General features: G+C 34.7%; 3 protein-coding genes across 6 annotated transcripts; 2 read left to right on the top strand and 1 right to left on the bottom strand.

Annotated features, from left to right (window-relative positions):
• The first annotated feature begins 843 nt into the window (after positions 1–843).
• On the top strand, positions 844–5,998 carry LOC109008742 (plant UBX domain-containing protein 10-like). The gene is made up of 4 exons (XM_018988952.2): positions 844–1,873; positions 4,620–4,790; positions 4,958–5,161; positions 5,492–5,998. Exons 1-4 carry the CDS (start codon positions 1,055–1,057, stop codon positions 5,717–5,719), a joined length of 1,422 nt encoding a protein of 473 aa, XP_018844497.1. The 5' UTR covers positions 844–1,054; the 3' UTR covers positions 5,720–5,998.
• A 6,713-nt stretch (positions 5,999–12,711) lies between these two features.
• LOC109021716 (serine/threonine-protein kinase WNK8-like) lies at positions 12,712–16,460 on the top strand. Of its 2 annotated transcripts, XM_019004414.2 has the most exons (7): positions 12,712–13,279; positions 14,038–14,075; positions 14,219–14,446; positions 14,539–14,759; positions 14,848–15,005; positions 15,100–15,484; positions 15,561–16,460. In XM_019004414.2, the coding sequence occupies exons 1-7, from the start codon at positions 13,199–13,201 to the stop codon at positions 16,298–16,300; spliced, it is 1,851 nt and encodes a 616-aa protein (XP_018859959.1). In that variant the 5' UTR covers positions 12,712–13,198; the 3' UTR covers positions 16,301–16,460. The 2 variants fall into 2 exon arrangements, with proteins under 2 accessions (XP_018859959.1, XP_018859960.1); XM_019004415.2 differs by lacking the exon at positions 14,038–14,075 and having other exon boundaries at positions 12,737–13,279.
• A 1,442-nt stretch (positions 16,461–17,902) lies between these two features.
• Positions 17,903–19,803, bottom strand: LOC109021699 (protein yippee-like At4g27745). 3 transcript variants are annotated; one of them, XM_019004391.2, is made up of 4 exons: positions 19,670–19,803; positions 18,989–19,133; positions 18,768–18,898; positions 17,903–18,453 (listed from the first exon to the last, which is right to left on the bottom strand). In XM_019004391.2, the coding sequence occupies exons 3-4, from the start codon at positions 18,858–18,860 to the stop codon at positions 18,226–18,228; spliced, it is 321 nt and encodes a 106-aa protein (XP_018859936.1). In that variant the 5' UTR covers positions 18,861–18,898; positions 18,989–19,133; positions 19,670–19,803; the 3' UTR covers positions 17,903–18,225. The 3 variants fall into 3 exon arrangements, with proteins under 3 accessions (XP_018859936.1, XP_035541482.1, XP_018859935.1); XM_035685589.1 differs by having other exon boundaries at positions 18,989–19,095; XM_019004390.2 differs by having other exon boundaries at positions 18,989–19,050.
• Positions 19,804–26,449: the final 6,646 nt, after the last annotated feature.

The raw sequence follows: 26,449 nt of genomic DNA, 5'->3' as shown, positions 1-26,449 counted from the left end.
AGCCTCCACCTCTACAAATGAACACCTTTCAACATTCACAACCATTCGTCCCTCCAACCCTTCAACTTTTTACCTACTCTCCCCTTCTCCTCTAGGTCAATCCTTGATCTCAGCAACCTCTTAGAAGGTGACAAGTCAATAACCAACTCACTCTTTTTTCCTTGGTCCTTGGTCCTCCTTTTCCATACACCTCTGACATTCTCTATGCTACTATTTGGATTCACCCCTTTGCTCCCCTCCACCTCAAGAAATCCCTTTGTCAACAACCCCTCACCCCTTTCTGTGCTTTTTCCCTAAAAAAATATCTCTCCCATCCTAGTGTTTGGGTTCACCCCTTTGCTCCGTTCCACCTCAAGAAATCCCTTTGTCAACAACCCCTCATCCCTCTCTATACTCTTTTCCTCAGAAAATATTATCTCTCCTAACTCTTTATAACTGCTCTTCTCTTCAAACATTTGCTCCACTACCTCCACAATGATCATTTATTAGTGATAAATTTATCACATCTTACATAATAGGATGAAAATAAGATCAAAGTATTATATATAGATAGCATTACTCTTATATAAAAAAAATTGTGAAATGAATCTTCGTCTATCATTTTCTAAAATGACAGTGCTACTATACCCCCTTAGTTTGTCCACTTGGTGTGCCCCTAATGTATATTGTAATTTTTTTTTAATTTTTAATTTTAAAAATTTTTAAACATTTTAAAAAAATAAAAATATATCAATACTAATCATTTTCTTAATCAATAAATTTTTTTTTTTTTAAAATATTAAGTGCAAAATGAGTGCGTAGTAGCATTATTCTATATATAACTACATGATCCACTGATTCCACTCCGTCGGTGTCCGTATAACTGTGTATAACTGTGCGAGACTAAACCCCCATTGGCCATTAATACATTCACCCAAAATTCCCAGTCCCTTTCCCTCAATTTCGGAGAGAGACAGGTTTCTCTGTATATTACTCCGCCTGTCAAACAATTATCGCCATCGATTTCAGTGGCGAAATCCAATTGAAACGCCTCTTGACGTGTTTCCGAACAGATATGGTTGATGTAGCCGACAAATTGGCGTATTTCCAAGCCATCACGGGCCTTGATGATCCCGATTTGTGCACTGAGATCCTCGCCGCCCATGGCTGGGACCTCGAGCTCGCGATCTCCTCCATCACCAGCACCAACGTCGCACCGCAGGATATCTCCACTGCGGAAACCACAACCGCCGCAGGGGGTGGATTCGGCGGTTCGGTGTCTTCCAATTTAGAACCGCGTCGAGAAGTCTCCGAACGATTGGAACAGACCGCGAACGCGGTCGCCAGTCCCGGTTTGGCGTGGAAACTCGTTACTTTGCCGATTTCTGTTGTTTCCGGTAGTCTGGGGTTGATTACCGGCGCGATTGGGCTCGGACTATGGGCTGCGGGTGGCGTGATCTCGTACTCTATGGGAATGATCGGGCTGGGCCCCGGTTCGGGCCGGACAGGGGAGTCCGCCCGGTTGGTTCCATTGTCGGCGGCGGCATCGGAGGCTATGGACTTCGTGGCAGCTTTCGAGAGGGATTACGGGTTGAGGAGGCCAAATTTCGTGAGCGAGGGGTTCATGGACGCGCTGCAAAGGTCGAGGAACGAGTTCAAGCTCATGTTCGTGTACTTGCACTCGCCGGATCATCCAGACTCGCCTTTGTTCTGCGAGCAGACTCTGTGCTCGGAGACCTTGGCGGCGTTCGTCAACGAGAACTTCGTCCCATGGGGAGGGAGTATTAGGGCTAGCGAAGGGTTCAAGATGAGTAACAGCTTGAAGGCGTCGCGGTTTCCATTCTGTGGCGTTGTTATGGCGGCTACAAATCAGAGGATTGCGCTGCTCCAGCAGGTACCCCTCTTTGCAGTATATATTTCGTCTTGGTTTGAGGTATTGAAGTTCCAGTGGAACTTTGTGGTATCCGAGTCCAGAGAGTTTACTTGGGAGAAAATCATCTTTGTCACTCTTCTTATTTTCATAATTACACTCATTGGTCATATATAGAATTTGAACTGAGCCCCACTGAATGTAATGGTTGCATACACAGTATACGGCAAACGATAGTGAATCTTCGCTTAGACCTCTTAACATTCAGCATTAACTTTTTGGATGATAACAAACAAGTGTTCTGAAAAGCATACCCGAAAGAAGAATCAAGTCTTGTGTGCAGCTGAAAGTGGATCCAAATTGATACATTTTCCTTTCATTGGATAGGATACCTGGAATCAAGTTTCATCTATACTAGGGTGGGAGGGTTGTTAATGTAAGGGAAGGTTACCCGTTCAGTAGACCCAAAAAAGGTATATTGGTTGTTGAATAAAGAATTCCATTTAAGTTTTTTTTTTTTTTTTTTTTTTAATGTCGGGAACCTCTCCAAGGCAGGGTCCTTCGGACCCACTCCTGTAAAGTAAACCCCGGTTCCGTGCACCGCACCCTCGGAAGTTTCTTTTTTAGAAACCACTCATCCAGCATTTGTTTTCTTACAGGTAAATAGATGAAGCAATTGTACTTGCATCTTGTTATTTCAGTTATTTTTTTTTTCTGTGTTATTGTTCTTCTGGACTTTTCATTGGATCAATGGTGTAAGTTTGCATTCAATGACACAAGGAGCAAGCTCTGGTTTGATAACTTTAGCCAGAATGTACACAAATAAGATGTTCAATGAGTTTCCTCAATACAAGGCTTACAACATGAAGATTCCTCACAAGCTTGTAGTATATGTTTGATGTTTGCAAGGAAAATTTAGGTTTTAAAATATTTCTGTTAGCGGATCAGTTTATTCCATTCATTGAGATAATGGATGTAATCCAATAAGGAAAAGTAATGATTGGTGATTGCATTCATTGATTTTTTATTTTGTCGATTTTTTGACTCGATTCTTTCCAGAGTTCTAAGGGACCAAGGCAGTCGAGCTGAGTCTGAGTGACCCTTATGGCTTCTTATTTTCTTTGTTTTGGTGAAATCACTTGCAAGCTTCTTTGAAAAACCTTTTTTTTTTTTTATAAGTAAACAGTAGTATTAATAAGAATAGGCATTGCCCAAGTACACAAGAAGGTATACAAGAGATAAGACCTATCTAGGTCACTAAAGAAGAAACAAGAAAATCATGTACATTTAGGCCATTAAAAACCTAGAATGTATTGTTTGAATTTTTTGGAACCCTGTTATTTTTTACGTCTATTTTTTGTCTGATTTAGATTGCTGTTGTCGCCTATTTTTCTATGCTATACTAATTTGATCAACTCTTTGTCCAATGCAATTTGGAATTCACTAATAAAACATTTTGCTGACTTAGTCAGATTAGACGAGCATGATACGGGAGTGAGAAGGTATAGGATTGATTGTTGATAGTGGTGAATATGGGTTTGAAATTGGGAGAAGGGGAAAAACTAGGGAAAACAATATTTGTATAGTGGCAGCAAACTATAAAAAAAAAAAAAACTTTTGTATAGTGGCAATATTGATGATGTTGACCATGGTGTTGATACAAGGGGGGATTTGAATTTTGACCTATGATTAATGTGCTCATTATGGGCATGATGCCAGAAACAGGTTGGTTCTTTTTAATAGCACTTTATTTCTCAGTGAAAATTCACTTTCCACCCTCCAACTAACAATTGGTCTACACTTATACCCCAAACTACTCGAAGAGGCATTTTTATAGACGGCAAAAATTTAATTGATAATAAAGGAAAGACAGCTTGAATACAGGATGTATCCTTCTAAAAGTGACATATTGCACACTAACTACCAAAAACTAACAAACATCACCCTCATTCATTTTTAGCCACTGGGATGAATGAAAAATGGGTAAAGGTAAATAATGTGACATAATCTTGGAAAGTGCTAGTTTAATGCAATTGATGAGGTACCAAGCGTAGTACGTCTATTACTTGAAGGGTGGAAAGTGTATTTTCCTCTTATATCTTTGTTCGTACATAGGAGTCTGATGGAGAAGTATGACTGCTCTTCTTCTGCCATGATGCTCCATTATTTCACATGAGAAAAATGTATGACAACAAACAATTTATTATATAGAATTTTCCCTCGCTTTATCTTGCTGCTGGAAGCCAAGTAAGCCAGCCCTCTCTTATCTATTTTAAGGGCAAACTTGTAATGGAAAATAAAAGCATGATTCTATGGCTGCATTAAACTTCATTGTTCTTTGTCTGATGGGGTCTCTGAGCCAACCACCCTGTTGCAGGTGTTAAGACAACCACTCTGCCTTAAGCTATATGCTCAGAATATGTGATATTATTTTTTTAACAGTATTGGGTGTTCTACATATCATAATGAACTTGAATGTTGTTATGAATGATTAAATGCATATGTGGGTACACTCTAATCCATAGATTTGGTCAGGAATGGACGGTGTTTGCTGCCAATATTAATTTCTCTTAACATCTATATGCAAGTGATCTTCTTTTCCTTAATTGGTGGGATGACTGGGCTTTCTGCTTTCATCAAACTTTATATTTGCTATCTGCCTTATTATCATGATCCTTTCATTACCTTCTTAGCCTTCACTGCTACTGAAGGGGACAACTTTTTCTTTTGTATGTTGGACTTGCCCATTTATGTTTTTTATGTTCTCCAGGTTGAGGGACCAAAATCTCCTGAAGAAATGCTCACGATATTACAGAAAGTTCTTGAAGAAAGTGCTCCTGTTCTTGTTGCAGCAAGGCTCGATGCAGAAGAAAGAAGAAACAACATGCGCTTAAGAGAGGAGCAAGATGCTGCTTACAGAGCAGCACTTGAAGCTGATCAAGTACGCAACTCTTTTAACTTTGAGTTTTTGCTCGTCTTCTTGTGCAGTTTACTGTAGGCCAGATGGAATTCTTCCTTCCCTGGCTCCACACTGCAAAGAGTTCTGTTTTACAAAAAACTGTCAATGTTTTTCTCACTGCTCCTTATTGATTTTTTATGTTGCATCAGGCTAGGGAACGCCAGCGGAGAGAAGAGCAAGAACGTCTCGAAAGAGAAGCTGCTGAAGCTGAGAGGAAACGCAAGGAGGAAGAAGAGACTCGTGAAAGAGCTGCACGCGAAGCTGTAGAGAAAGAGGCTGCATTAGCAAAAATGCGGCATGAGAAAGCCTTGTCACTTGGTGCTGAACCTGAAAAAGGACCTAATGTTACACAGGTACGCCGAGTTTGAACTAATACTTTTGTAGGCTTCATGCTTTTCTTGTACCGTTTTTTTTTTTCCAACAAGTTTTCTTGTACCATTATATGTTTGTTAAACCAAGTGTAAATTTTATAACTTTCTATTACAACAAAATTGCCTGGTAAATAGTCTTTCTTTTCCTTTTGAATTGTCACAAGAAGCATTCCTGTCTAACTTCTTTGCATTTTGCACTTTGTGTATGGCCTCAGATATCGTTATCTTAATACCTTTTGTTGGTAGTTTGGGCATGGAAATTAAAGTTTTATCTAACCTGATGTGCATTTGTGCTTTATGTTTTTAAACCAGGTTCTAGTGCGGTTTCCTACTGGAGAACGCAAAGAGAGGAGGTTTCACAGTACTGCAACGATTCAGTCTCTATATGACTATGTTGATTCTTTGGGCTGTTTAGAAGTCGAGAATTATAGCCTTGTCTCTAACTTTCCTCGGGTCATTTATGGCCTAGAGAAACTGTCTTTGACATTGAATGAAGCAGGATTGCATCCTCAGGCCAGCCTTTTTGTGGAGCTGAACTGATACAGGAGGAACTTCTTCAGAAGTAAGTAATATGATAAAAAAAAAATGTAGTCAGATATGGGGCCGCAAGTAGGATTGATTGTTGTATTTCTCTGTTATTGTTTTAACTTAATTAGCATGGATACAATCAGATAAGATAGGTTGCCATGTCTCTGTGGATGTTTATTTCCCCTCAATGCATAATCACTGAAGCAGATGGCCCTAAGTGGAAAATGTGTTCGATATGATATAAGACCTTGATTTTGCACATATGTCGAATTGAAAGATTAAATTAAGCTACAGCTGATTATTGATACATTAGTAGGCCTTCAACCCGATCTGTTCCAGCCGGGTTTGTGCCCGACCTGACCCGAACTTAACTGTTTAAGGCGCCAACTCGACCCAGTCAGACCTGAATAAAATCAAATCGGGTCGAACCCGTGTGACCCGACATTTAAAAACAACATCGTTACTCTTCCTTGCTTCCAGAAACACCTTATTCACAGAATTTACAAATCACGGAAAGAAGAGAGAGAAGTGGTCTTTGACTCTTGGGGTCGAAGAGTCCTCAATGCCATCTCAAATTTGCAGACCTTCCCATTACTACCCATCTTTTTTTTTTGTCTTTCTATCTTGGAAATTAGCAGAGAGGTAAAGAATGATATGAAAGCTGGTTTTAAGAAGGTAATGCTTGAAAGTTGATGACTTTCAGAAGAGGTTCAGTTATCAAGCAAAGATTGACAGGTTGGTCCATAAATATATACCGGGCATTGGGCAAGCAATAAAGTGGGCTGGCTGGAAATGAAGTACTTTATTTAGAGTTTTCTAGGAAAGTGGTTTCGCGAGATTCTGGGGTTAAAGTGGTTGGATTTCTCACAAGCTCCCAGATTTTGTGACACTTATAGATCTCGAGCTGATGATGACACAAGTGGATTTGGCCAACATTAGACGACATGCCAAGAAAAAGCCCTTAGTTTCCAGCCATTTTCGTCTTCGACCACAACCTCATACAGATTAATCAAGGCTTGCCTTTTCATTTTCATATCGCCGACGTTCATCCTCGTCCACAAGTCTCCAACAAAAAACCGCATGTCGTCTTTGCAAGCACCAAGACTAGGCTTTGAAACAACCAACGCATACCCATGGGCCATGAGTCAAAATACCGGTTGTGTACATGTCAGATAGGCTCTTGGAAGTTCTCGTCTCTGCATAGCTAACTCAAAAAAGTTCTTCATTTTTTCCTTCTCTCTCGATTCGGGACTCAGATTTAGCTCAGATCTTGTGTTTTCCTTTTTTTCATTTTCCTTTTTCGCATTTTCCTCCTCTTTTTTTCGTAGCAAATCCAAATCTTTTTTTTACTATTTTCTATTTTGTTGCGTTTTCCTTTTTGTGAATTTCTTCTCTGCATATCGTTGGCGTCCATGTTGGCCAGAAGGACGTGGAGCTCGTCGCAGGAGGGCTTGCAGCTAAGTGGGCGAAGAAGGCTGAGTGGGCAGCTACTGTTTGAGGACTGAGTTATTTAGTCGGACAGGTTGACACCAATTAACAAACCCGTTATTTAGTTGGGTTGGAGACCCGCTCAAGTAATAACCCGATAAAAGCCGGGTCGGTTCGGGTTAGCTTAATCGAATTTTCGGGTCTCACACACACCCCTATACATTAGAACATTACACGGTGGTAGCAGTAATAATTTTTTAACTCAAAAATCTTGTCCAACTCTGAATAATAATTTTTGGATTTGTATATTTTCCGAAGCATCTAATTGGTTTCTGAGATGTCTTTGATGTCTATGTTTGGGGTCATTTGACATGGTGCATGGGAAACTTGGGTGAAATGTTGGGCAGGTGGATTGTCTAGCTGCTTAAGACTCTTTTTTTCAAGTCCTAAAAGGAATGAATAATGCACAAGAGTCCAATGAATCAACAAAGTCCTATAAAGTTTGAATCCGAGTAGTTATATGTTTATTTTATCTTAATTAGTTTATTTCGTCTTAGCCGTATCATATGTTGGTTAGGATTAGCCTAAGCAAGTTGTATACCTCTATCTGAAAAAATAAAAAAAAATCAAGGATTGGCCTAAGTTGTAATTATGTAAACAATATATGTTAGTGTTTATCCCTAACCTTGTGTTTGAAGCACGTCTATCTAGGTTACCCTCTCCAAGAAGCTGCCGATTACTCAGAAAACAGTTACAATTATGAACAATGATATATACAAGTTCAAAATGTTCAAGTCTCATGCAGGATTTTATAAAAAAATGGATTCTATTATTTTAAAATTTATCTTTTAAATTAAATTATGTCACGTGAATGATGTGTGATATATAGACCTTTAAATACGACCAATAATCAGATCATATATATTTCTCTATATATATATATAGGTGGTCAAATGGAGTGACCTAAGAGAGAATAGGTCTCAAGCATCCTTAGGGGTGTAACCGGTCCGGTTCGGTCTAATTTTGTGCATTTTTAGAATCGAATTGGTATACATCGGTCTTCAAATTTTAAGAACTGATATTGGATCGATTCATTATCGAAATCAAAACTTCCGGTTTCAGTCTGATTTTTCTAGTGTTACGAATTATCTATGTTAGTAATAATATAACATTTACATATACTAAACTATTAGTTTATTTATATTATAGTATAAGTATATTATTTTATAATAATTAACACATATTTTTATAGTATTGAATTTAACTATAGTCTATATAAGTTCTAGACTCTTTATATGAGTATATATGATCAAATGTGTAAAAATGCATTTATAAAAAGAATATATATTATAATTTATTATGCTAAAAATGTATTTACCATTGATATATATATTATATATCAAAAGTAATTTTATATTAATAATTTAATATTAATACTTAAGATTAAAATTTTATATTATATTGGTTTTATATTATATGATTAAAGTTTGAGAAATGATAGTTGCAGTCGTGAGTGTGCAAGCGTCGCGCAATCACTTTGAAAAAAGTGAATAAATACGAGACTCACATGAAAAAAATTAAGTTTTTTAATAGTGAACCTCACTTCTTTTCAAAGTGACTGCACGACGCTTGCACACTCCATAATTGTATGTAGTATTACTCATATAATATAATATAAAAAATTATAAATATATATACCAATTCGGTTCGGTTTAAATCGATTTTCAAAATATGAAAACCTGTAACTGCACTAATTTTGAACCGTTTTCGATTCTTAAGAATCGATACTGTACTGGACAACTTAAAAACTGGACTAGTTAAATCGATTTTTCCATTTTTTTTTATATCCTTACATAATTTTTTAGTCATAGATGATACTCCCATTGAAATTACACTTCCCGCAAGACCCACTAGTTGTCTCTCAAGACTAACCTATTCTCGATACAAAAATTATATTCATCATCCTCACATACTATACACCATATTTTTTTTCCTTATTAAATGTATGGTATATGGATGATGAGTTGAAAAATTCAATAAGTTTAAGAATAATAAAACTAAAAAACAAAATTTAAAAATTTAAAAAATAAAAAAATATGTAGTGTATGGTGTGTAGGGATGATGAGTAGTAAGACTCTAGTTTACACCATATCTTATAATTTTATTTATATATTTTGGTAAAACCAACTTTGAATTTTTGTAACTACATTTATATATGTATATACATATTAATATTTAAATTCGCAAGAATTTAAATATGTATTGCATTTGTAACAAACTTCTTTTATCTTTTTGTATACTTAATATTCTCATTTTGAGCTTAAATTTGTTTCCTATAAAAAGTTTTATAAGATTATATGAGTTAACTTGGGTTTTATTTGGATTTTGTCATTTACAATCCATCGTAATTTTTACTTTCGAACATCTCATATTATAAAACAATCAAGCTGAGTTTCGCTAAACCGATCATCGCCGTTCACAAGTCTTATAATTGAATTTCTCATGTCGATCTATTATCCACTACCAATTAGTTTATTTTCTTTCGAAGCTTGGAACTCATGCGCTACTATAAAACGCACATGAAATTCACATATTCCTCCTTTTTCGAGAGATTGTTAACCCTTGTTTTCCACTTGAGAAGTAGATCTTAGAATCTTGATGTTTTTTTTTTTTTTTTTCCTGGAAGCTGGTCTTTAATTTGTCTATGATCTCCTATCTATATCCTTATTTGAAAACACAGAGGGTGCATGAGTGAAGATCTTCAACTATCACTCTAAGTATAGTAAAAACAATGTGAGCCTCCTTGATATCGTATCTCCTCACGAGAAGCGTTGCAGGACTGTCGAGTTGTTGTAGATAGAAGAGCAATCATCCATTGAGATAGGAAAAAAACACAATAGACTAGTTAGACCTCAATACACAGAATCACCATATGCAAAAGAGGCAGAAATCGTTATTTGGGCAACGCCATCTAGGTCTCTTTGCACCGCCACCAAGCCCGCCACCCAAGACCGAATGTGGAAAACTCTGGTCAAGCTATACCAGATGGGCAGGTTCGATCCTCAGAACCCTTACACTGGCGTTGACCCTCCCCTTCTCTCGATGGAAACCCACAAATAACAGACCACAACCCACGGCAAGCCCCCCTCTCCACTTACGAAACCCAAATCGATTTGGCCCCCTCACACGGAAAGAAATCTCTTCTAGACTGAATGATCTGGCGAGACCTTCATGACCATGGAGTGAACTGATTGTCAGAAGCCTTTCCACCCAGCGAGACCGAGTTGAGAGAGTTTTGGATATTCTTCATGGCGGGAAGGAGCTGAGATTTTAGATGCTTGTATGTGTAATCTTTTTCATTTTTAGATTTATAGATCATGAATGTATCCATAGACTTTCATGTTTGAAATGTAAAATGCTGGTTTGGAAAAGAAATAAAAAACTCGTGAGTCACCAAGAAATATTGCAAACCATAATCCACTCTTGCACAACCACTATCTGACCAAAACCCAGCAATGCCCCCCTCACTGACACGACCACGCCTAGAAAACCCCCATGCTCTCTATGAATGTCAAACTCGTTGTCCTCTATGGGTATGGATATCGATGAGCACTGCTTGGATTTTTTTTTTCGCAACAATATTTGATGGCAAATCAAAGAAAACATGGCAGGCGATGGAAGTTTTGGGCGACGGAGATGGTGAGCAAAAGAATGGTGGTGGTGGAACTGGGTCGAGCTCCGTTCTTGCCACCATCTGGGTCGAGCGCCATCGGAGATGAGTGTGGGGTGGGATTTCGTTTGGGTTGGGATGGCATGGAAGACGAAGAGTGAGGAAGGGGCTGTATGGGTCTCTGATCAGGTGTATGCAAGCGTAGATTAAACACTATAAAATACTTATGTGGCACACAAACATTAGATGGCTGCTTACGAGGGGTAGCAGCCAGACCGCTCCCCAGGTTTTCTCATCTCCTCACAACATATGTTTTAATGCAATCCCTCCAACTTAATGAATGATGATATATGAACGAGATAAAAAATTGGGAGGCAATATGATATTATGATGTATTGTTCATGGCACTGCTCATATAATTGAGTAGTTTCTAAGTATTTATATTGAAGAAAAACTCTACTCGTAATCTCTACACTACATATTACACATGATTTTTTATTTTTTTATTTTTATTTTTGTTTTTATTTTTTATTTTTACTTTTTCCCTTACCAAATATGTGGTGTATGGATGATAAGTAGAATAATTAATTTAGTTTAGCAAGAATAAAACAAAATTAAAATTAAAATTAAAAAATTAAAAAACTATACTATAATTGAGTGTTAAAAAAATATATTTTTTAATTTATTTTAAGCTATTTCTTTGACCATAATTTTGAATTGAAGTGAAATAAATTAGGTATTATCTAATTTGAAGTTGTAATATAGTCATTATATCATTGCCAAATCTTAGAATTATTACAAAACTCAAAGAATATGCGAAATTTGGAAACACAATAAATTTATCCATTTTATATTTTGCCCGAAACAATAACCAAAAAAATATGGTGATGACGATGATAAAAAGATAATATATAGATTTTTCCATGATTTTATAATCCAATATCCAAATACATCTTCCGTAAAATAAAAGTTTTGAAGAAGCCGTTGATGAATATGATTAGGATTCGGAGCTGTTCATCCATTTGGGACACCTCTCTTTCAACTACTTTTACGGTGCGTCCGCTTTCACCTTACCCAACTCTGTGTATATAATTCAAAAAACGATTCGATTGATGTCGATTTAAATTAAATGGGTCAAAATTGAACTGATTTTAGTGAATATTTTGAATTTTTGACTAAACTGCTTCAATTGATGGATTTAGATCAATTCTAACTGATTTGAACTCATTTCAATCGATTCAAAATTGTATTTGTTTTAAAGTTATCTAACAATTGGATTTTTCTTTAATTTTTTTTTCAAAAATATGATATTACTAAACATATATTACCTTTTTCATCATTGTATTTAATAAAAATAACAGAAAAATTGAAAATAAAAAATGTAGTTCTTTATTTTTTTAGTTGAACAAAAAATTAAGAAAATGAATGAGTATTTTATATTAAATTTATGATTGTGCATAAAATACTATATTTATCATGTGTTTATAACTTAATGACTTTTATATTTTTTGCCTATAAGGTAAAAAAATATCGACTATTGAGATTAAATACATTAATTATATATTTATTAAACTTATTTAGATTGGTAAAATATTTTTATTAAAACGAGCCAATAAATTTATATTTTATACACTTTTATAGATAATATAAAATGTTTGAATTGCATTAAATATAATCTTTAGATATTTCATTTAAAATTAGGGTAGTTCTACCTACCAATGCCATGCCTGCTTAGGTTTGATCCCTCTAAAGCAATTTGTAATTTTTTATTTATTTTTTATTTTAAATATTTTTAAATATTAAAAAAAAAACAAAAAATATTAATACATTCATAATTATTTTCTTAATTATTAAATAAAAAAATATTAAAAATAAAATAAAATATCTAATTGAGTGGGCAAATTCAGGCGTGATATCATTTTCCTTAAACAGTTAAACTTATCATCAATTTTTTGAATCGCTCGATTCGTCCTTACCCGGTTCATAATCTGATTCCCATCTTTTGAGGTTCGATATAAAATTATAAATCCCTACACCCTCTCAAATCGATCTCTAGGGTTTGATTGGTGCGTTGAAACATGCAGATAATAGTTGGATGGACGAATCTGGGATTAGTATAAAGACGTGTGACCTAATCGCTCAGCGGCTCTGCAGGGCCATGGAATCGAAGTCGTTTTCGTCGCTGCAGCTCGTCGGGTGCCGATCTCGCTTCCGAAAATCAGCTTTCGATTCGTATTTGGTGGCCTGTGAAGCATTCTCGGAAAAGCCTCTTCTTTTTCTTCTTCGTCTTTTTGGACTCAGGATCCAGATCCTTTGATAGCGTTTCGCCCGTTGTCTTCTCGATTCTCGTTCTTTTTTCTGTTCGCGTTGCAATTCGTCGTCTTTCTCTGGCAATGGACTTTGGTGCGGGTCCGAAATTCGAGGCTCAGGACGGTGATGTTGTGGAGAAAGATCCTACCGGAAGATACGTGCGGGTATGGGTAATGTTAGGTTTTGAATTCAACATCTGTCCCTTTTTCCAATAAAATTATTAGGCAAAGAAAAGAACGTAAAATTATGGATTTTCTGATTTCGTTGTTTCAATTTTCCATGGCCAATTATTCGTTTGGCTTAGTTGAGCGGACTACTTGGTACATGATCTTTTCCCTTATTTTCTGAGCAACCAAACCGCACTTTATGTTTCTAGTGGTAGTTTTTCTTTTAAAAATTTAGCTGGATTTGATACCACATCCATTTTGCTAGTAATTTGCATTAAGATTTTTGGGTTTTGATGAGTATACGTCTTTAATCAAATAATGTATTTCAAACACTTTAAAAAAAAAATCCAACTCTGTTTTACGCGTGCTTTCGTCGGTAATAATCCCTGCCTTGGCTACTCACAATATAATATTGTTAGCTTTTTATTTCTCTCTTCTTTTTTTTTTTTTCAAATTATTTGGTAAATCTTTATAGTAGTCTATATAAAATGAAAATTAATGGATTAAACAATCTTGATTTTGGGAAATCCAATTCAGATGGAAGAGTCCTTTTTGTTTTGTTTCCATTAATTGTCGTAGATTTTAAATTTTTAATATGAAAATTTTATGTCAGCAGGGATATTGTGATTACTTGTAGTCATATGGTCTCAACTCCCATGGCATTGTTAGTATCTTGCATGCTGTGTTGAGTCAAATTGTTTATTCTATTTGATTTTGTGAGATAACGTTTATTTCTATTGCTTTTATTCTTTCAGTATAACGAAGTCTTGGGGAGAGGAGCTTTTAAGACTGTGTATGGTTCTTAGAACCTATCTTAATCAATTCTTTTCTTTGTGGTTGTAGTAGTTAGTTTCTAAAGTCGGTGGTTTTCCAAACTAGAAAATTTGTTTTTATTTTTTTAAAAAAATTGTCCTGTGGTTCCCTTGTTATTTGTAGATACAAGGCATTTGATGAAGTTGATGGAATAGAAGTTGCTTGGAACCAAGTGAACATTGATGATGTATTGCAGTCACCAGAGCAGCTGGAAAGATTATATTCGGAGGTTCATCTGCTGAAATCTTTGAAACACGAAAATATTATCAAGTTCTATAATTCTTGGGTTGATGATAAGAGCAAGACCGTCAACCTAATAACAGAGTTGTTCACTTCTGGGAGTTTGAGACAGTGAGTTTTTTTGTACTGTTAGCCATATTTTCTTTCACTTCTTTTTGGGTTCAATGATAACTTATAGCATACATGGTTTCATTGTGTTCTAGATATCGAAAGAAGCATAGGAATGTTGATATGAAGGCCATCAAGAATTGGGCTAGGCAGGTTCTTCAAGGTTTAAGCTATTTGCATGGCCACAATCCTCCAATTATCCATAGAGACCTGAAATGTGACAACATATTTGTTAATGGTAACAATGGAAAAGTTAAAATTGGAGATCTTGGATTGGCAACTGTCTTGAAGCAGCCTACTGCCCGAAGTGTTATTGGTATGGACATCCCTTTCTCTGAAAGTGTTATGACTTTGGCCTAACTGTGTAAATTGCAGTTTGTTATCTTTTTTTCTTTTTTGCACAGGCACTCCTGAATTTATGGCTCCCGAGCTTTATGAAGAGGAATACAATGATCTTGTCGACATATATTCTTTTGGCATGTGCATGTTAGAAATGGTTACCTGTGAATATCCATATGGTGAATGCAAAAATCCAGCTCAAATATACAAGAAAGTCACCTCTGTAAGTTGGCAACTACCTGCAATATGTCTCATTCATGCTTTTCTTAAAAATGGCTGTTGTGCTTTTTTTCCTTTTTGACATTCCTTTCCTATAGGGCATTAGGCCTGCTTCTCTCAGTAAAGTGAATGACCCTCAAGTCAAGCAGTTCATAGAGAAGTGTCTAGTTCCAGCATCCATGAGATTGCCAGCAATGGAGCTGTTGAAAGATCCATTCCTTGCAACTGGAAATCCGAAGGATCTCAATTGTGATTCGCTGCTGTTGTCCAATAATTTGCCCACATTGGTGAACTCACAACAGCCTGAATCTCATGCCATGGATATAGACTCTAACAAGGGTTCTGTTGGCTGTAGTATGAAAACTTCTGACTGTTCTACTCCAGAATTTCAGAGGTTTACTGAGAATAATGAATTTAAGTTAAGAGGGGAGAAAAATGATGACAATACAATTTCATTTACTCTTCGCATTGCTGATCCCCATGGTAAGTAAATGCGCTGCTGAATAATTTACTTTCTTTCCCTTCTAGCATTAACTATATATTGTTCTTGTTTTAACAGCTCAGGTGAGAAACATCCATTTTGCATTTTATCTTGATTCCGATACTACAATATTAATAGCTGAGGAGATGGTTGAGCAACTTGATCTGTCAAAAGAAGATGTGGCCGTCATTTCTGAGTTAATTGACAACTTGATAACAAAGCTTGTACCTGGATGGAAAGCTTGTTTTGGGAATTGTTCATCTCAATCAAATAGTTCAGTTGGTGATTCTACTGTACTTCAGATTGGGGGAAATTCTGGGACAGTAGATGCTTCTGCAGATGCAGTTTTTGAGCACCATGGTCTCCCACGTGTGGAAGATGAAGACAATCAAGAATCAACTGTTTCAGATATATCTGCCGAGTATGGTGTCTCAATGGCTTCAGATGTCTCTAATGATAGTGGTGGTTTAGAGTCCGATAATTTCAGTTGTGATGGATCCTATAAAGGTTCAAAACGGTGTGGTGGGTTTAATTCAGAGTATAGAGTTTATGATCATGGCGAGCATAACGAGACTGCACAAAAATCTGCAACCTCCTTTATTAATTCATGTTCTGGTATGTCAAAAGACTTCAGCTTGTCGAGCATATGTTCACTATCTCTGGCAGACAAGGATCAGTGTGATGAGCTGAAGCTGGAGCTGGATGCGATTGATACGCAGTATCACCAACGTTTAATTGAACTCCAGAGGATGAGGGAGGAAGCAATAGAAAATGCCAAAACGAGGTGGACGGCAAAGAAGAAAATATCTGTCATTTGATCTATGCGATTTTTTGTTTTTGTTTTTGTTGTTTTTTGCTATGATTCTTTTTCCTCATTTTTGATGATAGCCTTTTTCTCTCTCACTCTGTGGCAATACATGGAGAATCATTTTTTTAAGATGTCAATCAATTTGATATATTGTGTTCATTTTCCATAAAGCTGTGAGAGGAGCAATCCCCCACCCCACCTATCTCCTTTCTCAATTTTTCTTACACTCGGTTTACTTGAATCGAAACTTGAAATGTAGTTTACTTGACGACAACGATGCTGACTTTTCAGAACCTAAAGTTGAAAGCTACTGTTTACTGCTTTCTGTTAACATCAAGGTGCTGTGAGACCTTTATGCTTGCGTTTGCTTGGAATGAACACAGGATGTGGTCCTCAGTGGAATTTCTTTCCCACCTCAGTGTCATGACCCACATCACTCTAGCAGGCTACAGCTGCTTGATGGTTACCCTTACCACCCACCATTTAATTCAACAAGCACTCTTAAAACTGAAATGCTGCATTTTATTATGTTGCTAAAAGCATAGCCATCAAGGAGAATTATTGTTGTAGCATTGCACCAGAATTGATAACTGCCGTTTTGCACCCCAGTTACTATTCCGGCTCTTCATAAACACCAAAAGCAAAAGGACCCATCCCCTGGTAGCAAAGACGATCATTTGGAGCTCTCAATCAAACCCACTAGAATGAAACAGCAGCTGTGAATCAAAATTTCACAAGTGCTGTTCTTTGAAATTTTACAGAGATCTGAGGTAATTTTTTTCTTCAGTTAAAACACGATGTGATATATACCCAGGAGCTCTGCGCAGAAACATTCCCGTCATAGTTCTGTCCCAATTTAAAAATCAGCTTATTGACTGGAGATCAGTATCTTCAGATCATCCAATTAGCAACATATTCACGTTTTAAGATGTGCTAATAATGCTAGGTACAAGTTCCACGTATACAAGTCTTGTATAAACCTTTTATAAAAATGTGGACACATCAAGAAAAAATGAATTTTTCACACTTTTTCATGGTGGAGTCTACTTTTTTATAAAGGGCTTGTTTTTTATAAAGGGCTTGCACGAGATTGCACGAGACTTATGCATTTGAGACTTGTATATATCATTCCTCTTATTTTTAAAGTATCTATAAGTTGTGTTAGGGATGAAGAAAAATACCATACCCTCGGATGCTTTTTCCATGCATTCATCATCATATACTCTTGTCAGTCACATAGGATGATTTGCCCCAACTTGAGCTCTGACCACATTTAAATTGAAGATAAGCATATCAAAAAGCTCTACAACACGGTAATGTAATTTCCAAATTTGACCTGAAGAAAAGCATATCATGGGTTTTACATTACCATGGTATGTCATGAGTTCTGTCGTAACATAATTTAAGTATCATACAAATAAAAAAATCATTACTGTCTTTCTATATGGAAAAATCGGTAGACTGAAAACCTCATAAATTGACTGGAAACCATATGTCTATTCAATTATGAGTAATGCTACCTACCATCATATGATGTGGTATTAAATGATTGGAGACTATTTGTTATGTTTCACTTGTATACCAATCATTTAATGTCACTTTGAGAGTATGATGACTAGAAGAATGATACATAGATTTTTTCAAACATATTATGCTCAGTGTTCTTGATCCATGACAGAGACACGTCTAGATTACAATGGTTCTATGTATTCAATTGAAATCCAACCACAATGAATCACAGATTTATCAACCACATAATTGATGATCTCTAAATACAATTTACAGAGAAAACACAAGGAGAATGCACAGCAAGGAACAATAATTTAGCATCTTCAATTGATCAGTATGTTCTGGACAAGATAATCCACGTCGAGGCATCAAATTCAATACTCTTAAACTGGCATAAGGATAAATGAGACGAAAACTTCATTGGTGCTACCAGTTTTCCTTGACTATTCTCGACTTCTCAAGTATGAACTTCCCTTCCTTGTATTTCTGAGTTTCCTCATAGGCTCTTTCATACTTCCAACCAAGTACCACACGACAATCACAGCAGGAGACATCAGCTACAGTGTGAAGACCTGTCATGAGGTGCCTGTCCTCTTTTGGTCCCACCGTAATGTTCATCGCGTGGGAGAACAGGAACGCTCGACCATTTCTCCCCTACAACATAAAAATGAAAAATGTGGATCGAGTTTTGGCATAGCAGCATAGCCAACTCACATACAAAATGATCTAATTACAGACATGGATAAGTGCAAACAACCTCCGCTTCATGGAGCACAATAATACAAACCAGATCATTCATCAGTTAAATAAGAGTTATCTTCACTCTAGATTTGATTCATCTTCACCATATCATTGTTTACAGCCACTTAATGAATTCTCGGTCGGTAAAATAGTCAACTGATACACATACAAAAGCATATAAAAACTAAAAGCTTAAAGACACAGCAAAACCAACATTAGGTTCTCACCTGAAAAGATTTAGAAATGACATCATCGTGAAGGGCTACATGGTTTCTGCAATTACAGCAACTGTACAACCTTGGCCCAACTAACTCTGCCATCGAGGATAACAATCGACACCGATCCGCTTATTGCTATCCTAAATTAGGAATAAAGAAAGCATAAAAAAATGCAAAAAATCACTTAAATAAATATACGATTCAAAATGTTACAGGAAGATGAAGCTCACCTTCTCCACCACCGAGGAACTGCACAATTTCTTTTCTGATCAGCTAATCTTCGGCGTAATATCTGTTCTCAGAGACAATCAGGGCGGTGATAATGTCCAGGATCATACTTTACATTAAGATAATGGCGTCCGACCAGTAAGTATGCTAACAATTTATGATATATAAATGAAAATGAAATCATTCATAAGGGTATTGATAAAGGCAAGGTTGATTTCAAAAATAAAAGTACAAAAAATAGAATTAAAGGCTCTTCGGGATCAAGGAACAACAAAAAGCAAAAAACCAGTAGTTAAGTCTTCAACAATGAACCACACAAGGATAGGATTGGTCAGAATTTAGAGAAAGAAAAAAAAAATAAAAGAGAGGAGAAGATAAAGCTCCACCTCTACGTAATAGACAAAAAAAACCCCCAAAACTCGTTAAAATTGCCCGAAAGCTCGTTGAATGTTAAAGAATAGACAGGATCAGGTCCACCAAACAAGTAAAAACCCAGCAATTAATGTAAAGGTCCACCTCTAAAAAAGTGAAGGAAAAAACACAAGATTCATTAAAATTCCACGAAATTTCGTGGAATGGTAAGGAGTATGCAGTGATGAATGAACTGATAATCAATCCCAGACCAGTCAATACAATTAAGTTTTGCATATATTAACGGAGATTTTCAGAGTTCCTCGACGAACCTGGTCACCGTGTCATGATGGGTCTGTGCTGATGACTCTAGTAAGCGAGAGAGAGAGAGAGAGAGAGAGAGAGGGAGAGTGTTAAGGTTGTTCTCTTTGAGCAGGTTGCCGGAGTGAGGTGGGTTCATTGATTAGAAGATGACAAGTTGCGTCTAGGGTCATAGGAATATTATTATTTTGACATCACATTACTATTGAAATTACTTGGGCCTACTGTTTTCTTTCGTTTTCTTTCCTGTTTTTCAGTATTATGTTGAACAGAAATGATTTGGATTTCGAATTCAGGATTTAAATAGTGACTTAAATGAATTTTTTTATTTAATAATTAAAATTTTTTTTTTTTAATGATGTTATAAATTTTTTATTTTTTTTTAAATATTTATAATAATTAAAATATATATATCTTCCTAATACTTAAAAGCGTGTATAAGATCAACAGTAGTGAATAGTACCGTCCAGCACTCTCTTTTCTTATTGTTGCTTTTTCTCGTTGCCTTCCATGAAATTCCTTTATTCTCAATTCAAATTTTACTCTTCTCCGTTCAGTTAGCATTTCGTCATGCGACACATAAAATATCTGACCTTTACATACAAGAGATGGATTTCAACATCTCTTGCTTTTCCAGATTCACATTTACAGAACAATTTACAAACTCAACTTGATGAAGAAAAAAAATTTCCCGTGCTCTTCAGATTTCTTCTCGCCGTTGGTACGCAATTCTCTTCAGATTTACAAACTCATCTCTAGCTTCTGCATCTTGGTTTTGTTTCTCGCATGTTTTTTTTCTTTCTACACCTCAAATGGGTTTCTGGGTGCAAATCACAGTGTGCGACGGAGAGGGAAACGAAACCTCGTGATGGCTGGGTCTCCTAGAGGTTGTCGTTGGTGTCAACTGGTGGAGGTGCGGTGGCCTCGGTGGCTGCCTACGGCTGCAGATTCGATGAAACAAATGGGTGAAACCCATTTCGGTTCACTTTCCATGGGGGAGAGGGAGGGCTGCGCGTGGGGGACTTCCACGGTGGTTGGGTTGGTCGCCGCCTTGAGGGGGACTCCTCGGTGGTGGTCGTGAGCTTCGGTGGCCACGTACGGCGGCGTAAGATGGCACAAATGGGTCAAACCCATTTCAGTTCCATTTCCGTAGGAGAGAGGGAGGGCTGCGCGTGGGGGACTTCAATGGTGGCTGGGTTGGTCGCGGCCTTGAGAGGGACTCCTCGGTGGTGGTCGTGAGCTTCGGTAGCCGCGCACGGCGGCGCGAGATCACATAAATGGGAGAAACCCATTTCGGTTCTCTTTCCCCGGGGGAGAACCATGGCTGTGCGTGGGGAACGATGGAGGTGGCAGGGATGCTCGTCGGCGTGAGGGGAACACGCCGGTGGTGGCGGTGATCATGGCCTGGGCTCGGCGGCGCCGGGCTACGCTGGAGGAGAACTGGCCGTGCAGGAGAATCGGCTACAAGAGAGAGGAAAATTAGGAAAAAAAGTTTTTTTCCTACAAAATTACTCAAAAAAATATATATATGTTCCTGTAATTTACAATTCCTCATCTGAAAAATATTAAATATTAGTAAATTCTTTTTTTTTTTTTTTACAACTTTGCTTTTATCTTTACTAGAATATTACATTGCTGAATTTTTTACATAGTTTGAGCTCCGTGAAGTTGAAAGTGGAAACAAGATATCCCAACAACTAGCTACATATAAAAGTGCCGAAAGTATGAATCCTTTAACTTTTTAGTTTCATACTGTAAATTAATAACTCAAATAATCTTTTTTGCTTCTTTGATTTTAACATCTTTTAAGTCATTTATTTAATGTCATTTATTCAATAATTATTTTGCATGAACTTTGAGCTGTTTTAAATTATAATTTCGAATTAATTTAAAAATAATACTACATTTTAAGAAGAATTTTCCTGAAATCTTGCACTGTAGATTATTTAGTCTTTTACAAATATAGCAGCTTCTATATAAAAGAGAATCTACTACATTTATCTTTCCAAAAAAAAAAAAACGATCTCATCTCACATTTACATCCAAACATATTTTAAGATAAATCATATAAAAATAATACTATATTTTATTTAATGAAATAAAATTGCTTAAAACATTCACTAACAATATTTTATTTAATTAGTTACACTTGTCTTAATTGACTATAAACTATAAGTTTGTTTCTTTTATAATTCCAAAATAAACAAAATACATTTATCATTTGAAAAACTACATCAATATTTACAGTTTAGTCATATAATTATACGTAATCATTTATTGAAATATTGAAAATTTTAAAAATTGAAATTTGAATTAAATAATTTGATAAAATAGAGTACATAATCATTAAAAATAATATTATATATAAACTTATACTCTAAAAGATGCTTGAAAAATAAAATGAAATAAAAATTTTGTGAATATTAATAAGAAAGTTTGTGAATAATAGAAATGTAGTTTTGGATTAAATAATTATTGGATTTTAAAAAATGAGACATAACAGTTAAATAAAAAATATTATAAAATTAAAATTTTTTTAAATTATAATTCTGTAATTATACCTCTTTTACTACTATGTTACTACTAAGTAATTTTTTTTCCTTTTGTTATTTATATTTGAATTAAAAACCTCAGAATTTATTCTTATTGCATAATATAGAATAAAATTAATTGAATCGATCAATATAATCATATAATTTAATTAAAAATAAATTTAATTTTATAAAATTTAACATTCTTTTGCTCTTTGAGTTTATTTTTATCATCAAGCAATATCAATTTCTTAAAGTTGTGAACTTATAAACTAACATTCCGACATAATTAGATGTTATATCTTATTAGTTATATATGCATATTTATCAAAAAAAATTTTTTTTACAAAATTGCTATAAAATTGCTCATAAAATTTTACCAACAAATTTAGTTCTATATGTAAATACTTATATCAATATTTATAGTTTTACCTATATAATTATACGTAATCAATTATTAAAATGTTGAAATTTTCAATCAAAATACATTTGCCATTTGAAAAATTACATCAATATTTACAGTTTTACCTATATAATTATACATAATCAATTATTGAAATATTGAAAATTTTAAAAATTGAAATTTGAATTAAAGAATTTGATAAAATAGAGTACATACTCATTAAAAATAATATTGTATATAAACTTATACTCTAAAAGATGCTTGAAAAATAAAATAAAATAAAAATTTTATGAATATTAATAAGAAAGTTTGTAAATAATAGAAATGTAATTTTGGATTAAATAATTATTGGATTTTAAAAAATGAGACATAACAGTTGAATAAAAAATATTATAAAATTAAAATATTTTTAAATTATAATTCTGTAATTATACCTCTTTTACTATTATTTTACTACTAAGTAATATTTAGTAATATTTAGTCGTTTTAGACTCTACTTTCAGTAACGAAAGAAACAATTATGTAATATTCACTTTCCAGACTTGCTTAAACGTATAGTTTGTTTAAATCTATTATCAGAGACCTTAAACAATTATAGTTTACTTAAACAATTAGTTATATTATTTTTATAGACTTTATCATTAAATTCTCTTCTTCTATATTAAATGTTTATAGTTTAAAATAATCTAATATAGGGCAAACACGTAAATTCACTGCTAGTATATATATATATATATATATATATATATATATAAAATAAAATATACTGTTTAACTCGGATCACTTTTTCAATAATTATAGCAGGGCTCTGCATTGAATGAAACTGTCCAATTTTTCCAAAATTACATCTGCGACCGTCATGGCCTCTTCTGTTGCCTCTGAGATTCTTTGAATTTTCACAGGATGTTTACATTCCATACCACCGACATGCTGGGCCTGTAACGTCGTCGTGTCTATAATGATGCTCGGATATCTCCCTCTAAAATTATCTTTGAAAATTTACAGAATTTGATATATAATTCAGTAACATATCAACACCAAATCTTGCACTTATTCAACTATCTTTTAGCACAGGCTTTTTAAGAGTGTTTTATTAATATAAGATTAATATTATATTTATTATATATTTAATATTGTTAAAAAAAAATTATATGAACAGTAATAAACATTATATGATTATTTTACCTGTCTATTTCTTTTATACTCCAAAATCTTCAAATTTAAACAAAAACTGAAAGATATTTTTTTATAAACTTAAAGGTATCTCTCTTACCCTAAGATAAAGAGTAATGTTACTTATCATCTTAATTCTTATCATTCTCTCATCATCTCATGATGCGGCATAAGATGATTGGAAACTATTTATTATATTTCACTTGTTAACCTATCATCTAATGTCATGAGTTAGATTTTTTTTTTTAATTTTTTAGTCAGAGTCAGAGTTGGAGGTGTCGCTGGACTGACTCCAATTCCGACTTTATGCTCCAACTCCAACTTTGCTTTTCGACTCTGACTCTAAATCCAACTCCAATGTTGTACATATATTATAAAAATATATATTTATCTATATATTTATCGTATATACTAGTATACTTAAATAGTTATATAACTATAACTTATATAGTTAAATTCAAGATTATACTACTATGAGTTCATTTTTATAAAACAATATACTTATACTATAATATAAATAGACTAATGATAGTTGTATATGTAAATATCATAATATTATTACCACGCATAATCAAATATAGAAATAAATTAGATACTAGTATTTAAATAAGTCTAGTATAATAATTAATTACATATATATACTAATTTATTAAAGTATAATAACATGTAATTAGACACTAGAAAGTCTAGTATACAATTAAGGTATAAATAAGTTAGACATTAGTATAATAACATGTAATACTAATGTATAATAACATGTAATTAGACACTAAAAATAATATAGAATATTATAGTATGATAACATGTAATTAGACACTATAGTATAAGTTTAGTATAAAAATAAATTAGATATTAGTATAAAAGTAAATTAATAGTGAATGGTTTAGTTTTAAATTTTTTGAAAAAATTGAGATTTGAAAGGCACACAAAAAGTTCTTTTTTAAAATGAGCTAAATATAAAACTAAAAATAATCCAAAACTGAAAACTCAAATCCAACTCCACTCTAACTCCAAAGTCGGAATCGGATCGAAACCTACACAAATCAAAATTGGAGTTCGGATTTAAAGTCGGAAAAATTCGAAGTCGGTGCTCACCTCAAGATGGTGTTTCTTTCAAGAAAGAGAGAAAAGATCGAGTTTGTATGAGGTTTTGACGTGTCCCTATCTGGTTAGGAAAAAAAAAAAGAAAAAAAAAAGAAAAAGAAAGAAAAAGACATATCCGTGTCTCAATACTTCATTACTGAAATGGACATTATTTGGCACTAGCATTAAAGTTTATCTAATATTGCACATTTTGCCTTTTATTTATTTCACTCAAAACTTAATTTCATATTAGATTATTCTATATAATAATAAAATATTATTAATTTCAGGTTTTTATTTTTATTTTATTATCTAATTTTTTTAACGTATTTTGCAGTTCTATCGATTATATGTTAATTTTTAATTAAATAAAATATATTTTGTAGAGAAAACTTCCGCTGGATGAGAGGAAAAATGAGAGAAGTGTGGAAAAAGAGAAATAAACCGTAAAAAATGTAGTGTTCGGCTATCAAAATCGAATAAAATAAATATGTTGAACCATCCTAAGTATTTTATCAAAAAGTTAAAATATTTTGAATTTTCCTATTTCGATGTAGACTAATTTGAACTCAAATTATCCATTTAACAGGATTTTATGGCATGGTTAAGCCAATACCAATACTCAGAATCCTCGTTTAGTTATACAAATCATCACATTTCATTAAATCATTATAATTTTTTAAAATTCTCATATAAAATATAATAAATAATTTAACTTTTTCAAATTTAAAAAAAAATAAAATGAAAAAAATAATATTTTGTTCAACTTTTATTTCATCTTATCTATGTGTGACGATCGACATTTTTGCTAAGTTTTCTATAAAATTTTATTAAATATTGATAATTTGGACAAAGAGAGGTGGAATAACCCAATTAGAAATTTGGTTTGGTACTAGGCATCTAAGGCCTTGAGGAAAGCCCAAGCCCATGAGTGTTTCGGCCTCTAAGGGAATTAGGGTTTTGAAGCCCAATAGAGTTAGGGCACATGCCCAACCAGAATTCTTGGACGCCACATGTCATCCAATGAAACCTAGTTAGGACTTGATGAATCTGGACTAAATTGAGGAAATAGAGGTGAGAGAGTCTAGGGTTTGGCCTTGCACGCCTACCATAGAGGATCACCCACCTTCTTGCCATGTGTCATGCATGCAAGAAGGTCTGCTTGTAAGAAGAGGCATTGTGACACTTGTCACTAATAGAGGGAGGTTTCTAGAAGGGAAATGATAAGGCTATCGAAAGTGGAGCCTAGGCAAGGCCAAGAGGCCATGCACGGCAACCATAGAGAGAGACAATTTCGATTTTTAAAAGATATGGCCAAGTGTCATGCATGCAAAAGGGAATGAGAGGATGTATTGTCTTGGGAAGGGGCGAAATCTATATGGGAAATGGAGAGCCACACACCTAGGGTTTCTAGAAGAAATCTTGGTGGGAAACCCATGAGATGGACGGCTAGGGCAAGGGGACTTGTGCATTGCCACCTACAATGTCCAAGACATTGGTAGAAGAAAGCTCTTATTGGGAAGGAGATGAGCTTTTCGGCCACCACACTCACACACTCTTCACACGCCGCATGACACACATGCACACTTGTAGAGGATTGA

Source organism: Juglans regia, chromosome 2, assembly GCF_001411555.2.
Source record: "Juglans regia cultivar Chandler chromosome 2, Walnut 2.0, whole genome shotgun sequence".
Classification (NCBI taxonomy): Eukaryota; Viridiplantae; Streptophyta; class Magnoliopsida; order Fagales; family Juglandaceae; genus Juglans; species Juglans regia.
This window is presented reverse-complemented; position numbering and strand designations above follow the sequence as displayed.

What these genes read in the sequence shown, in the direction of transcription:
- LOC109008742 (XM_018988952.2), top strand. Translation starts at nt 1,055, where the DNA reads ATGGTTGATGTAGCCGACAAATTGGCGTATTTCCAAGCCATCACGGGC. An exon ending in CAGCACTTGAAGCTGATCAA is followed by an intron (nt 4,791 to 4,957) that starts GTACGCAACTCT and finishes ATGTTGCATCAG; the next exon opens with GCTAGGGAACGCCAGCGGAG. An exon ending in AAGGACCTAATGTTACACAG is followed by an intron (nt 5,162 to 5,491) that starts GTACGCCGAGTT and finishes TTTTTAAACCAG; the next exon opens with GTTCTAGTGCGGTTTCCTAC.
- LOC109021716 (XM_019004414.2), top strand. Translation starts at nt 13,199, where the DNA reads ATGGACTTTGGTGCGGGTCCGAAATTCGAGGCTCAGGACGGTGATGTT. An exon ending in ACTTCTGGGAGTTTGAGACA is followed by an intron (nt 14,447 to 14,538) that starts GTGAGTTTTTTT and finishes ATTGTGTTCTAG; the next exon opens with ATATCGAAAGAAGCATAGGA. An exon ending in TCGCATTGCTGATCCCCATG is followed by an intron (nt 15,485 to 15,560) that starts GTAAGTAAATGC and finishes TTGTTTTAACAG; the next exon opens with CTCAGGTGAGAAACATCCAT.
- LOC109021699 (XM_019004391.2), bottom strand. Translation starts at nt 18,860, where the DNA reads ATGGCAGAGTTAGTTGGGCCAAGGTTGTACAGTTGCTGTAATTGCAGA. An exon ending in TCATTTCTAAATCTTTTCAG is followed by an intron (nt 18,454 to 18,767) that starts GTGAGAACCTAA and finishes TTTATGTTGTAG; the next exon opens with GGGAGAAATGGTCGAGCGTT.